The sequence below is a fragment of the Mytilus edulis genome, unplaced genomic scaffold (assembly GCF_963676685.1).
Source record: "Mytilus edulis unplaced genomic scaffold, xbMytEdul2.2 SCAFFOLD_965, whole genome shotgun sequence".
Taxonomy (NCBI): domain Eukaryota; kingdom Metazoa; phylum Mollusca; class Bivalvia; order Mytilida; family Mytilidae; genus Mytilus; species Mytilus edulis.
The window spans coordinates 12,019-28,771 of record NW_027268924.1 but is presented as its reverse complement, the minus strand read 5'-3'; the positions used below and the strand labels follow the sequence as shown (position 1 = coordinate 28,771).

Here is a 16,753-nt window from a genome sequence, read left to right as displayed (position 1 = left end):
CACAACAAAATCAGCTGTCACATATTTTCTATTCAATGTAAGTTAAAAAAAATAGTGGTTTTAACTAAGAGGCCAAATAAAAAAAGATGTGTGTTTCCTATTACCCTACCCTCCCTATTTTGTAAGCTCAAAAATAGCCTTCTCTTCATTTTTTTGGGTCATTTTTCAATAAGCACTGTTAAAGTCAGAATGTCCCTCCCATAGACTCAATGTAAAAATAAAGGGAAAAAAAAAAAATCCGTACCTACCTACCCATTTTTTTCAAAGATGTAATAGGAAACACCTATTTGTTAACTTTTCAGTGACATGTCTTTACAGGTGCATAATTTATTCAAGGACAGAACCTTGAGCACTCCTTTGAACATAATTGTCAACAAAGTCGAATTTTTGGACGGACCATTGGTAAATATTTAAATATAGAATATAGAAATGTGATATGATTGCAGATGAGACAAATATCCACAAGAGACCCAAGGATGATCATTTAAGGAACCACAGGTTAGTTTGCAGCCTTCAATAATGAGCAAAACCTTTACGGTAAGGAACACTTCAAGGAACACCAAAAAAAAAGAGTGAAAAACTTCAAAGGAGTAAACCAACTATCTGATTTATGCTTAAAACAATTACCTGTTGAATTTATCAATTTTAGCAACCTTACTAAGTGGTCATAAACTGTGATTCATAACAGTACTAAATTAAGTCTGTTATTAAAGGGTTTCAGTTGATACCCATAGGAATACCTACAACCTGTCAATACACTTGACAATGAATGGTAAACAACAACCACTGTATTATAGGCTGATGACTCTGGACATTGAGGCACATAAAGAATGCGGCAGGATTAAACTTAAGAAATAATTGATGCAAGCTATACTTTATTGTAGTTTTAACATGGATAGGCATTATATTCGTGATTATTTTTGCTCTAGCGAGTGAGGGCTAAAATAACACGAATATAATGCCTATCCCATGTTAAAACTACAATAAAGTATAGCTGGCATCAATTATTTCGATTCTGATTAGGACAATTAAGGTAATTTCTATGTCCGATGTGTATAAGGGTAAAGCAATTGAGTAGGCTCTTCCATGAACCTCCCTCCACGTCATATTAGAATTGTTTGTGAGCATTAAAGCCTCTGGCTATTGTAGAGAACTGATGTTACAGCACATTATTATAAAAAAAGCCCTGCAAAAATCAGTTGTAAAGAGCTTGACACATCTTCCAGGCCATTAATATGACATTTACTACAAAATCTTAAAATTATAAAACACTTTAAAAATTTTAAATCCAAAATTATAGCAAAGATAATTAGAATAGACCTGAGTAAACCTTATTTTAGCCTGAAAAATAAAAAGATGCTAATTAAATATATTTCTATGCCCCACCTACGATAGTAGAGGGGCATTATGTCTTCTGGTCTGTGCATCTGTTCGTCCGTTCGTTCGTCCGTTCGTTTGTCCGTCTGTTCGTTCGTCCGTCTGTCCCGCTTCAGGTTAAAGTTTTTGGTCAAGGTAGTTTTTGATGAAGCTGAAGTCCAATCAACTTGAAACTTAGTACATATGTTCCTTATGATATGATCTTTCTAATTTTAATGCCTAATTATATTTTTTACCCATTTTCATGGTCCATTGAACATGGAAAATGATAGTGCGAATGGGGCATCCGTGTACTTTGGACACATTCTTGTTTTTTTTAAATTTAGGCAGAACCAAAGACACCAGATTGTGTGTCATCACTTTGTAGCTTCTGTAGATGGGCTGCTAGAAGAAATCATAGAAATGATAATCACAAGGGAATTTCTGATGTTGCAATTTATATAACAAGGTTAGCAAAAAACAAAAATAAACAAGCAAACAATGCACAAGAAGAACAGCCTATAATTCTTGTATAGAAATAAGAAGATGTGGTATGAGTGCCAACGAGACAATTCTCAATCAAAGTCATAATGTGAAAAAAGTAAATAATTATAGGTCAAAGTACCCCCTTCAACACAGAGCCTTGGCTCACATGGAACAGCAAGCTAAAAAGGGCCCCAAATAACTAAAGTAAATTTAAAAAAAGGCATAAACTGGCACCAACCTTCACCCTAACCTGAAATAATAGTGTAACATTACCACATAGAAAAACACTATGAAATATCAGTTGAAATGTTATGTTGATGTTCATGACCCAAGTTTCTGTAGGAACTTGCATCAGTTATGCTCAAAATAAAACCACTTGGAATCCCAAAAGTTAACCATTTTTAAAAACCATAATAGCTCAAACAGAATTACTGTCTATCTAAATATTACCCTTAGTTAAGAAATGTACAGTAAACCATATACAAAGAGGAAATGTAAAAACAAACTGTAACTAATTATCAATCTATCAAAAAGGTTTTGAATTTTAAAGTAAATTGCAAGGATAATTTGTGTGATGTCTATTTTAAAATATCAATATATGAATCTAGTTGCATAAAAAAAGATGGCAACCAGATGCACTTTTGATTCAGTTTGGTTCAAAATCAAAATTTCGCTTGTTTTTGAAAACTCAGATATATAGTAAATTGTATCCATACATTGATAATTAAATGGTTAGTCTCTTCAATATAATGATTTTATGCAGTATAGAAAGTCAGTAAGTAGCCCACATTTAAGGAAGCTGGGAAATACAGCCTTGCTTTGAGCCACTGGCTATTTACATTTATACCATATGCTTTGAATCACTTAATTTCAAGAATGCCTCTTCAATTTCATCTAGGGATAATGAAACCCTTGATGATTTAGCTGTCACCCATCAAGGAAGAATGTGCGATGTAGACAGCAGTTGTTTGGTGGCCATAGATTCTGGACTTGTCAGTACAGCAATCACCATGACTCATGACTTAGGACATTTGTATGTATAACATTGTATATACATTATATTGAATAATTTTTAGAGCCAAATTTTAGTGAAATGCAGTTTGGATAGTCATACTTTAGAGTTAGAATTCAATGGGTCATTATTTATGTAAAAAAAAATCCATCACTTCTTTGGAGCCCATTTATAAGAGAAACTTCAACAAGAATATTTCTGAAAAGAAGGAAAGCAGCATCAAATACATTTAAAAATGTTTATGCCCCAAGTACAATAGTAGAGGGGCATTATGTTTTCTGGTCTGTGCGTCTGATCGTCTGTTGGTCTGATCATTTGTCCATCTGTCTGTCCCACTTCAGGTTAAAGTTTTTGGTCAAGGTAGTTTTGATGAAGTTGAAGTCCAATCAACTTGAAACTTAGTGCACATGTTCCCTATGATATGATCTTTCTAATGGTAATGTCAAAAGAGAGTTTTGTTTGACACCATTTTCAGAGTCCGCTGAACATAGAAAAGGATAGTGCGAGTGGGGCATCCGTGTGCTACGGACACATTCTTGGTTTTTTTCTTTTTGAAAATGTTTGACACCATAGAAAGAACTCTATAGAATATTGTTGAAAGCAGAGGCAGTGGAATGTCTTAAGGAATGAAATATAATTTTTTGATAGTTTTATTGTAATGATTGAATTTTTTTTCTTCATATTTTTGTTCCCATTTAAGATGAAAATTTTGTTCTTTACAGGTTTGGCATGATTCATGATGAAAATACTCCTTGTGGAATAAGTAGAAATATAATGAGCACCCAGGGTTATACAGGCAGTATGGGATTACACTGGTCAACATGTAGTTCATTAGCATTGGATAAATTCCTACGGTAAGATATTCATTTCAAAATTGGTAAACAGAGGTTATAACGATACCATATATTAGTTACTGTAACAATGGATTTTTGATGGATTTTTTTTATAGTGACAACCATTAAAGAAAAACTTGGATGGATTAGAATCTCATCCTTTTTTTTCGTGAAAAGTGGATGGATATGGACAGAAATTATTCAATCACAGTGCAGTTTTCTTTTTTTAAGATTTAAAACTTTGATAGTGACAACCACTGACATGAACCAAGTTTGCAAGGTCAAAGAAAACTTTGACCAAGTTAACTTTGATGATGACAACCCGGCTTTTGACCACTAAGCATGAATGTACATTGAGCAGTGAAGAAGGATTCCAGGCTGTTTTCACTAAAAGAAAAGTCTGTGATGCATCAGTACACTACAAGATTATTACACACTTATAATCAATGCACCGCTATAATGTTTTGATATATATATAGTATTAAAGTCACCTAAAACTTATATATTTCAGATAAAACTATATTTAGAATAAACATTGTGTGGCAAGTTGGATTTGAATCAACTAGGTACCGATAGAAGCAAAATTGTTAAAGTTTTATTACTTATTGGTTTATATTTTTGTTGTGAAGCATTCTCATTTTCTGATGGTATAAACATAAATATTATTTTAAACCTATTTGAGTTATCTCCCCTTAAATGTCTAATTAGAACATTGATTCAAACACAAACAAATGTTTGGTATTTAATAACACAGTCTAAATATTTCAATAAATGACCTATTTTTTTATTGAAGTAAACTGTTTCACATATCAATTGCTAATTTATGGCAAATATTTCAATGAAAAATGTGTTTATATTAGAAAGCAAAAAATAAGAGGTGACACATACTTATTGCATCAATCTGTATGCATAAATTACATGCCTTAAATTACTATCAAAAATACATCCAGCCTCTCAAACTTGAAAAGTGAGATTTTGAACTGCTCAAACCAGATATTTTATAAAATTATGATTTTTTGTTTTTCATCCAAATTTTCAAACTTTTACTCCATTTTAAAAATGTGCAATCATTTTTATGCAGGAATTTGTCATACCAAAAATGAACTGTTATATCAAATGTACTTTTAGGAGTAGCAGGGCATCATGTTTAAATGATTTCCCACTACAAATTATGCCAGGGCGTCAGAAGATTTATGACAGAGATCAGCAGTGTAGATTTGCGCATCATGATACATCTTGTACCTTCAACTTGCCCAATAAGGTTTGCATTGTTTTATCTATACATGTACTAAATTTCACTTATCTGTTACTAATAGATGACAAGAGATCAATAAATGTATGCCATATATTTCTTGAAATGCTTTGAACAGATAAGATTGTTTTATTATCTCTGCCTTAACTAATTAATATTGTTTTAAATGAATTTACTGATGTTCTAGTCTTCATTCAATTTTTAGTTTATCTAGCCATAGGGGTAAAATGCAGTTTTTGGCCTATATCTCTTATAAAGCATTTAGAGCAAATCTGACATAGGATAAAATGTTTTAGGTTGAGATCTATCTGCCTTGAAATTTTTAGACAAATCAGACAATCTGTTGTTGGGTTGCTGCATCTGATTGGTTATTTTAAGAAAATTTGGCAGTTTTTGGTTATTCTCTTGAATATTATTAAAGATAGAAATTATATGTAAAGACCAATAATGTTCTCCAAAGTTAGATCTACAAATAAGTCAACATGACCATCAGTGTCCATCAGGTTTAAATTCATCTGCCCTGAAATGTTCAGACAACCTGGTGTTGGGTTGCAGCCCCTGAATTAGTTCTCGTCAGGATATTTTGCAGTTTTTGGTTATGATCTTAAATATTATTATAGTATCTAATAATAACTTAAATCTAATAATCTATAGTATCTAATACTACAAAATGTATTAATTATGATTTTAACCTTATTTTACATGATTTAAAAATACAACAGTAAATACAGATGAGCAACACAGGCTCTTGAGAGCCTCTAGTTTTGAAAGCTCAAAATTAAGATCTCAGGAAAAAAATAATAAAAACTATGATGATTACAGGATCCATGTGAAAGTCTGGCATGTCAGGTTCCAGGGAATGAGTTTAAATGTATAACGGGAGCACCAATGGCTGATAAAACTGACTGTTACAAAGATGGTCAACTCAGGGTGGGTATATGATTTAGTCAACCATAATTTAGACTCTAACCAATTTAGAGTTTGAAATATTATATGTAAGACCTGGCTTTTATAGAAAAATGTGGCTTGACCCTTTGGGTTTTTAGTGTAAAGTTGTTTTAGTTGGTTGATATTCACTATTGTATACACTACATCTTTCCTTCATTGGTATGTGTATACGTAAAAAGGGAGCACCTTTGGAGGGAAGAAATGATTATTGCGAAGAAAGTCAACTCAAAGTTAATTAAAGGTGAATATACAGCAATGTAAACTAATTGTAAAAATGAGTGTCACACAAAATATTAAAATTAGAAAACACAATGTTGAAAGAGACTGTGGCTAAAAAGATAAGTCAAGGGGAGTTAATACAGAAAGCATAAAATGAAAATGACATCGAAGGCATAGTGAAAGTGGGACTTAGAGTATGAGTGTATGAATAATAATCAAATTGACTTTAAACTAAATGTTAATACAATACTTTCATGTTTTCATACAAGAGAAGAAAGAAGTTTGACATTTTCATACTAAATATTTAAACTGAAAAAAAATTGTATTTAGATGTTGTATTTTTTTCAATTTCAGTGGTGTATGAAAGGAAAATGTATCCCATATACAGGTCAATGTAAAACATCCAGCCATTGGTCAGCCTGGGGTGCATGGTCAGATTGTAGCCGACCATGTGGTGGTGGAATTACCCATCGAAGAAGAACTTGTCGAAATAAGTAGGTTATTTTACTGGTACTGGTATTTGATTATGGACAAAATCCTGTAAATTCATCTATTTTTTGCAAGGTTAAACCTAAATATACCAATCTCCTGATCTGAGTTTCACAGTCAATCACATGTATGAGGTTTTATCTTAAAGATTTAACTTAGCTGTGTTTCTGATCATCTTTAAAAAAAACAAATTTCCAAAAGGAATATTTTCATGATTTGTAATTGGGATGTTAGCAAAGAATGATCCTTTTGGTAGTATTTTTCTTTAAGAACATAATTATGCAACTGTATGTGAAGTATTGTTTTGGTTCATTAATAGACCTTTGAAAATTGGAAAAATACTGACCTCCAATAATCTGTAGTTCTAGAGTAGGAAGGATTTAACGAAAAATCTAGATGCCAGGATTTTAAAAATACTGTGGATTCATTTATTTTTTAGGGTACCAATTTTCGTGGATTCCAGAAAACTTACATGTTTGTGAATATCCGATTTCGTGGTTTTGTGAAAGTCTGAATACAAGCCTATGGAATTTTTTTTTATTCGTTGAACATTTAATTCATGGTTACCTTAACCCATGAAATCCACGAAAATTGGTTACCAACGAATAATAATGAAATCCACAGTACTACCCAGCTCAAGTCACTTTTTTCTTGATAAATTTTCTGCTTCTTTACAAATTTTGACAGATTTTCCAAGAGGAATGGCAGGTCAGAGATTGTCATATATGAGAAAATTTCATATGAAATGTTTAAAAGAAAATTACGACCATCAATTATTTATCAGGATTTTTACAAGAAACGAATTGTAATGAGTATCTATTATTTCTCAGGATTTCTACAAGAAAATTAATAAAACATATTTTTAGCTCACCTGGCCCACAGGACCAAGTGAGCTTTTCTCATCACTTGGCGTCCGTCGTCCGTCGTCTTCGTCGTCATCGTCCGTCGTTAGCTTTTACAAAAATCTTCTCCTCTGAAACTACTGGGCCAAATTTTACCAAATTTGGCCACAATCATCATTGGGGTATCTTGTTTAAAAAATGTGTCCGGTGACCCGGTCAACCGACCAAAATGGCCACCAGGGCTAAAAATAGAACATAGGGGTAAAATGTGGTTTTTGGCTTTTAACTTAAAAACCAAAGCATTTAGAGCAAATCTGACATGGGGGTTAAATCATTCATCAGGTCAAGATCTATCTGCCCTGAAATTTTCAGATAAATGGGACAACCCGTTGTTGGATTGCTGCCCCTGAATTGGTAATTTTATGGAAATTTTACTGTTTTTGGTTATTATCTTGAATATTATTATAGATAGAGATAAACTGTAAACAGCAATAATGTTCAGCTAAGTAAGATTTACAAATAAGTCAAATGACCGAAATGGTCAGTTGACCCCTTTAGGAGTTATTGCCCTTTATAGTCAATTTTGAACCATTTTTCGTAAATCTTAGTAATCTTTTACAAAAATCTTCTCCTCTGAAACTACTGGGCCAAATTAATCCAAACTTGTCCACAATCATCATTGGGGTATCTAGTTTAAAAAATGTGTCCGATGACCTGGCCAACCAACCAAGATGGCCACCATGGCTAAAAATTGAACATAGGGGTAAAATGCAGTTTTTGGCTTATAACTCAAAAACCAAAGCATTTAGAGCAAATCTGGTGAGGGTAAAATTATTTATTAGGTCAAGATCTATCTGGCCTTAAATTTTCAGATGAATCGGACAACCCGTTGTTGGGTTGCTGCCCTTAAATTGGAAATTTTAAGGAAATTTTGCTGTTTTCAGTTATTATCTTGAATACTATTATAGATAGAGATAACCTGTAAAAAGCAATAATGTACAGCAAAGTAAGATTTACAAATAAGTCAACAATGACTGAAATGGTCAATTGACCCCCTAAGAAGTTAATGTCCTTTATAGTCAATTTTTAACAATTTTCATTGGGCCAAGTTCATTATAGATAGAGATAATTGTAAGCAGCAAGAATGTTCAGTAAAGTACGATGTACAAATACATCACCATCACCAAAACACAATTTTGTCATGAATCCATCTGTTTCTTTTGTTTAATATTCACATATACCAAGGTGAGCGACACAGGCTCTTTAGAGCCTCCAGTTTATGGTACTGATCTGCATTAAATGTTTTTTTAGACAGGCTGTTTGTGCACATGATTGTATTGGTGAAAAAGAGGATGTTAGACTCTGTAATATGAAGGTAAGTAGATATCTTTTCTTACCAATGAGACAAAAGTAAATGATTACCTCTGCAATACTGTTTTCAATTACTGCTGGAATTTGAAAATGAGATAACATACAAAAATCTTATTTTACATTTCGATGCATTTGAATGTTTGAGAAACTTGCACATTTACAGTGCTTATCCAGTGACCTTTGGGGTATCACATTTGCAAAGACCAAAACAGTTTACCAAATTGCAGTCAGATTTCTACTCCAACTAACTGATCAACTGGTAAAATATTTTAGCAGATTGCTCAAGTGAAATGTTGTTAGTTTGAAGTGAGTGCTGTAAAATAAAAAAGTTATACTTACCATCCAGATCCAGTCAGTTGATACCTTTGTCAATCATTTCTAACACAAATAATATCTTACTATAGTATGAGTCACTGAATAAAATGGTCTAATTTTAACATGGAAACTTCTATCATAATAAATATTATAAATGAATAGTTCAAAACATTGTTTTGTAGGTGTATATTTTATAGCTTTGTCTTCTAAGATGAAGTTATTGTGCAATTGTGATTCGAATAACATTTTCTATGCAAATTACTGATCTGCTGTCATTAAAGGGAAATAATTTATATTGAGTTCAAATGTACACATAAAATTTAATCAATGATACGAGGCTTATGATTTTGCCTACAAAAGATTCATAAAAAAAAAAATGAAATGCAAAATTAGTATGAAATTGAAGGGCATGTAAAACACAAATTAGAAAGGTTTTGCAAAATACTGCTTATAAGATATCTTGTACTCCTTGGTAGACAATCCTTTATACTTTGAACAATTCAACATTTTGCAAAACAGCTGTTAATCGTCTTTCATCATTAAATAAGTTTCATCGTTCGTTTTAGAACAGAGGATAAAAGTTAAATAATAACAGAAATAATGTTACAACAAATTAAATGGGGAAATTTGATATTTGTCAGACAGAACAAAATTTTGCTGATTATTTGTTATGTAAATTATTTCCCTTTATTGCCAGCAGATCAGTAATTTGTATACAAAATGTTATTCGAATCACAATTGCACAATAACTTCATCTAAGAAGACAAAGCTATAGAATATACACCTACAAAACAATGTTTTGAACTATTCATTTATAATATTTATTTATGATAGAAGTTTCCATGTTAAAATTAGACCATTTTATTCAGTGACTCATACTATAGTAAGATATTATTTGAGTTAGAAATGATTGACAAAGGTATCAACTGACTGGATCTGGATGGTAAGTATAACTTTTTATTGTACAGCACTCACTTCATACTAACAACATTTCACTTGAGCAATCTGCTAAAATATTTTACCAGTTGATCAATTAGTTGGAGTAGAAATCTGACTGCAATTTGGTAAACTGTTTTGGTCTTTGCTAATGTGATACCCCAAAGGTCACTGGATAAGCACAGTAAAATGTTCAGAGTTTGACAACCAAATAAAATTTTAGGAAAATTACAATTTGCATATCACCGTTTCAGAATCTAATGCATTTTAGGTATTATTTTCAAAAGCGTACACCAAGTTGTGGGATTAGTTTAAAATGTTCTTAACAATGGAAATCCTTCTAATGACGTAACCTTATCTTCATTTTGGTGTACGAACAATGAGATAACCTATAGTTCTCTAGATTCTAAAAAGGCTAATTATAGCTTCAAATAATAAAACGTTCAAAAATTTCATCATAATGATCAAGAAAGGATTGGGGTAAAAGATAATGTAAAAGGATAACAAGTGGTTCATTAGGAATCATTAAAACAATGTTTTAGGGGATATGACATTTGTTTAAAATTATTTATTTCTTCAGTCTTCATACTTTGCTGATCAGTGCAAAATAAACAATGTTTGTCCAGAGAAAGGTCATATCAGTGTTAAACAAATATTGTTTACTTATTCAAAAGTTATAAACATCTTTCATAACAATAATTTTTTTCAGATATGTAAACAGAATCTAAATGACCTCAAAACAAAGTGGTGTGAATCTCACAATACAGAGACAGGTAAGTAGTCAATAGATTGATTAAATCAGAAGTCAAATATTATATCAAGGTTGAATTTCCTTTTTTAGAATCAAAGAATATGACAGCTCCATTGCTAGTTCACTTAATATAAAGGAGCACAAATTTTATGATATTTATTGGAAATTCATTGTTGAGGATGTTCTCATAGAATTAAATTGATAAAATAAAAAAAATGTTGCATTACATAGAAAAACTTTATTTAATCTTAGATATCCTATTTACATCTGATAGACTATTTCCATTATTGATGATGAAAAAAATTTAACACCAATATTTGTATATAGTGTCAAGGTAAAGCTGATATATATGTAATCTATTTCTGAAACATTTTTATCACATACAGTTGTCTCTCATCTCTTACTCAGTTGACTAAAAATTCTACATCAGCCAAAATATTTCTTAGGTCCCTTTGTTGAAACACTCAATACGTCTTTATAAATTAACATCTGCCTTAGAGTCAATTTTCGTTTCGACTAGTCTAAATTTCGCTTGACTGGAACTTAATCTAGAGTCTGAAAATATAATAAACTATGATAAATTGGTTAGCTTTGTTGAGAGTTTCATACCTGTAAAAAATCTCTGCCTGAATTAAATGTCTTGGAATTTCCACCAAAATATATGACAATACATGTGTAACTTATAACAATAAATTGAATGGTTATGCAAGCTAATTTAAATTTATTTTAATTGAAGTGATTGTCCAAACTATCATGCCATGAGAGCTGACAAATGTTCATATTCATAATTATATTCAAATTGTAAGTGGTAAGAAAACTCTTGCGATCCTATTCTTTAAATAACCAACAATTTTGAGTATTGACACTGCCTTTGCAAGGAAGTAACATGTATTTATTAAACTGAGATTTTCAAATATTTATTTGCTATTTTTTACAATGTAAATCTTTGATTGCCTCCTATATAGGAAACTATCAATGCCATTGCATTGTAACACATGAAGGGACATGGATAGCTTATCCTGATGGTTTTGACTTGTATCCATCACTTTCTTCACACAATATAAGCAAATGCTTCAAAGGAAAACTACAGGTAGGAATATACAGTGACTTTTATTATGTTATTGTGGGAATTTATGATTTAAAGAATATGTGGGGTCAAAGTCTATGACACAGAAATCTGATGAATTAAGATTACAAAAAAAACATTTAGAGCTTCCTGGTTTAAAGTTTGACCAATGTAATGTATGCAATAGTGATGATAGGAGTTTCAAGACCATCATGGTCTACATCAAGGTTAAATGTTTCTCTTTTGTTGTTTTTTAAGTCCTGCCTACCGGTATAATAGTAGGGGAATCATGTTTTACAAACTTTGTTTCAGTCCAAAGTTCATTAGTATGTCTGTTTGTCAGTCCAGTACTGTTATCCGGTTAAAATGTGTGATCAAGGTAGTTTATCATGAATGTGTGATCACATCAACTTGCAGTTCATTATGATGTGAACCTTTTTAACATATACTCTGGTAAACCAAATGGGTTTTGGCCCATTAATTCTGTGGTTCACAGAAGGAAATTTAAGTCAGGCATTATGTCCTATTGATGCTCTTTTCTTTATTTTCCAGTCCTTTGGTTGTGATGGGAAGATGAGATCTGGATTGAAGTTTGACCAATGTGGTGTGTGTAATGGTGACGGAAGTTTGTGTCAAGAACATCACGGTCAATTCACAAAATATGAAACATTGAAAGACACACCTTGTAAGTTTTACATAAACTGTTGATCATGTTAAAATACTATTTATTCATAGTGCTAGACATTGTCGGAGATGTAATGTGACTTGAAAGTGTTCATCTCATCCATATGTTTATATTAGGTTACCGTTGTCATATTGACAATTAAACTAAATATCTTTTTTTTTTTATATCAGCCACATCTTTGACTAGGGCATTTTGACTTACCCATTCCAACCATATGAATATCTGTCTGTACAGTTATATTATGTTGTTTTGCTTGAATCCATTATTGAATGATGAAATATTAATGATTTTTCAGTAAAGAACTGTTAAAGAGTTTTGCTGCCTACATTTCATGACTTCAAGGACGAATCCTGTTGCATGGTTTTAATTTTTGAATTTGCTGTATGATAATGCTCTTCTCTTTAAAAAGCTCATATTATCTAATTTAATGAGAGAAATTGTACCAATCATGATTTTATTATAATCATATTTCAGTTTTAATCCACACAGTACCAGCTGGATCTACAGGAATAATAGCCTCAAACCACAATACAGACTGGACACAAATTGGTAAGTCAGATTGTGCTACTGGTATATTACATTTATGTACTAATAGATATTATCAGATAGGCCCAATTCAAGGCCAAATAAGGGACTGAATCGTGGGAATGATGTTTATGAGTTTGTTTTAGAAGGATCAGTCATTCTGAATGTTTTATTCAGATCTATTTGATGTCAAAGTTACATGTTAAAATAACATGTGTCACATAAAGGAAAATGAGTACTTAAGTAATGCTTGACCTTTATAAGTTCCTTAAAATTCTGAATAAAACGACTTTTGCATGTTGGGTTATTTGTTTTAAACTTCATGGGAGATTGGTGTTAAGGATTGTCTTGTTAAACTTAGAATGCCACTGTTTGATAAGAATATTGGAAAGAAGTTTTTGCTATTTCAGTAGGAATTAGTTATTTTGGAAATAAAAAACTCTCTTACAAAATCATACTGAATTAAGAGTATACCTTGTACATTATTCAGAAGCAGAATATGAAGAAAAGGCAGGAACTTTGAGGTTTGGAGATGTACTTAAAGATTTTCCTGAGCCATCTCTGTGGAATATAAATTTATATGTAAGTTTCTTAAATTCTTGTGGTTACATTAGAATAATGTCTCAAATGCAGATCTTAAGGTCTAGGGGGGTCGTCTGACAGTGAGATTTAGTGCACTGTTTGTTTGAGAGTAATACATTTTTTATGTTCTATTTAAAGGTCAAAGAACTCTTTGCTGTAAAATTTTGCATGCAACTTTGACACCAACACCTCTAACTAAAAGTTGAAAAAATAAATCATTTGACTATTGAATTTGCCAAAAGAGCTATGAATAAAAGTCCTTAAAATAACAAAAGAATTAACAATTTAACAAATATGTTTGGTATATTAAATTCATTATGAGTGCTTTAAATAATTTCAAATATGGCTGCTGATTGTAGTAAGCCTAATTTCCAAAATATTTTATACATATTCATAACAAAATTTGCACCAAATCCCAAGGATATTGTACTTGAGTAAGTATATGACTTTCTTATTTTTCAGATCACATATTTTCAATCTGTGACAGCAAATGTCAGCTATAGATATGACACATCACTGCATCATACCAGTAAATACCAGTGGTCATCTAAATGTACATCTACAGAGGACAGAGGTATTTATATTGATAAAACAGACAAATATGTACAGTTTAGCCTAACATTATAGTAGATGATGTGCTCTTTGGATGGGATGTTGTTGTCTCTTTGGCACATTTCGCGTTTTTATTCATATTTTGTCAGACAACCCCATATTAAAAATGGAATATTTAACTCAAGTTTGTGCACTATGTTTAGCATATCTATTTGTATTTTCTGCTTGTGAAATTTTAGCGTTTTTCGTTGTCATGATTTAATTGCTTATTGAATAAAAGTCAAACGACTTTTCAAATAATCAGGGAGAATTTAAAAAAAAATTAAATATCTAAAGCCTTTAAGCCTTTTCAAAAGGAAGATTTGTTCTGTGTTATGACTCCAAATGTTTCCATGTGAAATGTAAGTAAAAAACTTTGACATAACAGGAAAGAAATTAGAATAATTAAAAGAATACCAATTTTGTTAATTTTTAGAAACAATCTGCATTTGTTAAAATCTGTAGTTTTGATTTTGTTATGAAACTCTTTAAAAATATATAACACCTTCAATCAGAACAGTTTTTGTTGAAAGCTTGACACAGGGAAAGTTATCCGGCGTTGGTGGTGAAGGCGGTGGTGGTTTTAGCTAATTTTTTTAATGTTAATTTCTTTCTTATTATGAGTATCGAATAACTATATTTGGTATGTGCGTAGCTTGGAAGGTCCTTATATCTGTAAGACAGTTTTCATTGGACCTGGACCTAATTCATGGATCAGTGAACAAGGTTAAGATTTAGTGGTCAAGTCAATATCTTAGATACTATAAGCAATAGGTCTTCTATATTTGGTGTATGGAATGATAGTTAGGTGTGACAACTGGTAGGTGTCATCTGACTTTGACCTCATTTTCATGGTTCAGTGTATAAGTTTTGGTGCAATAGGTCAACTATATTTGGTGGATGGAAAAATTTTATGATGTACATGTCAGTCTCAAAGGTTTGATTTGACCTTGACCTCATTCTGAAGGTTCATTGCCCAGTGTTGTTAAGTTTTTGTGGTTTCGTCTGGGTTTTTTTTAAAACTCGAGGTAATTGTTTAGCTATATTTGTTGTATGGAAGGATTGTAATGTGTAAATGTCTGTCTGGCAGGTATTATCTGACCTTGACCTCATTTTCATGGTTCATTTGTCAATGTTCAGTTTTCATGGTTAAGTTTGTTCCTCAGATACCATAAACAATAGGTCAACTATATATTAAAATATTTTTTGTAAAGAACCCTTTTTAAAATACTTTCATACAGCCTTTCCGGACCAAATTTGGCAACAAACACTAATATTATGTAACAGGATTGAATTTATAATTTTGTAGTGATCAGTTGTATGGAAACACAACTAAATGCTCAAGTAGAAGACAAAAACTGTTATTTGTTCACTAAACCAGAACAAAAACCATGTCAAGGTAAATATTACCATATTCTAAACTGTTATTGCCTTTGAGTTCTTCCTGGGCAAGTATGTTTTAACCTGTGACGAAGACACGACTGTGAATGTGAATGAGACCTAGGCATTGCCACAAACAATTTGTTACTTGTTGAAGAAAATCGTTCTTTCAGCGATCCTGAAAGATCTTGCTAAATTATAGATGTGTCTGAAAGAAATTTGTCACTAGTGATTATAAAGAGTAATTTATTTATTGAACCTAAGATAGGATCACCAAGGCTGATTGAAAGTTTTCCAGTTTAGGGTACTTTAAAAATTGCTTCTACACAATAATGTATGTTATAGCTTGCGTTTTATTTATTGACTATTTTTATATGTGTTTTAATGTTTTTTTCCAGCTAGTGCCAAATCAGAGGACAGAGAATAGTTAACACTACAAAAAAGTGACTGCTGTTATAAGAGTCACTTTACCTTAATGGACATTCAGCTTATGTACATAATAAAAAAATCATTTTAAGTTTGTGTTTAAAAACATATTTTATCTGTAGGTCAAAAAGGCCAACATTATTAACTTCATGCAATGGTTTGTGTAAACTACCCTATATCTTTTCCAAAACATATGGGTCTGTTGGAATCTTATGTTAAACTATATTATTCTACCATGAAGACAGTATCAGATCTGTTTGAATGTATCACATTGATATAAACTGCATCAAATTCTTTGGGAGAATAAATCTATACCCGTATGAAAATACAGGCTCTCAAGAGCCTGTATCGCTCACCTGATTCTAGTTGGGTTTTTGAAATCATATAAAAAAATATAAAATTTGGCTAAAAGTAACAACACTTGGCCAGCACCTCATAAGGAAAGGAACATTCATGCTATGTTTGATTTCATTCAATTCTGTGGTTCGTTAGAAGAAGACTTTTGTATGCATTTCCCATAGGGTTCTATGTTAAACGAGGGTGGTAAAGGGGGGGGGGGGGGGGGGTGGGGGGGGGGTGTACTGAACACGGAAACACGTGAAATAAAAATCGCAAAATCGTAGCACGAAAAATAAAAATCAGGAAAAACGAAGCACGAGAAATAAAATCGTAAATTTTAAGAAAAAAA

At 31.7% G+C, this 16,753-nt stretch overlaps 1 protein-coding gene across 1 annotated transcript; it reads left to right on the top strand.

Moving 5' to 3' along the window:
- Positions 1-308: 308 nt before the first annotated feature.
- LOC139509118 (A disintegrin and metalloproteinase with thrombospondin motifs 16-like) lies at positions 309-16,156 on the top strand. The gene is made up of 16 exons (XM_071296076.1): positions 309-402; positions 1,704-1,825; positions 2,741-2,875; positions 3,577-3,708; positions 4,816-4,948; positions 5,762-5,869; positions 6,461-6,600; positions 8,749-8,812; positions 10,769-10,832; positions 11,776-11,900; positions 12,429-12,561; positions 13,036-13,110; positions 13,577-13,668; positions 14,131-14,242; positions 15,569-15,658; positions 16,038-16,156. Exons 3-16 carry the CDS (start codon positions 2,787-2,789, stop codon positions 16,064-16,066), a joined length of 1,386 nt encoding a protein of 461 aa, XP_071152177.1. The 5' UTR covers positions 309-402; positions 1,704-1,825; positions 2,741-2,786; the 3' UTR covers positions 16,067-16,156.
- The last annotated feature ends 597 nt before the right edge of the window (positions 16,157-16,753 follow it).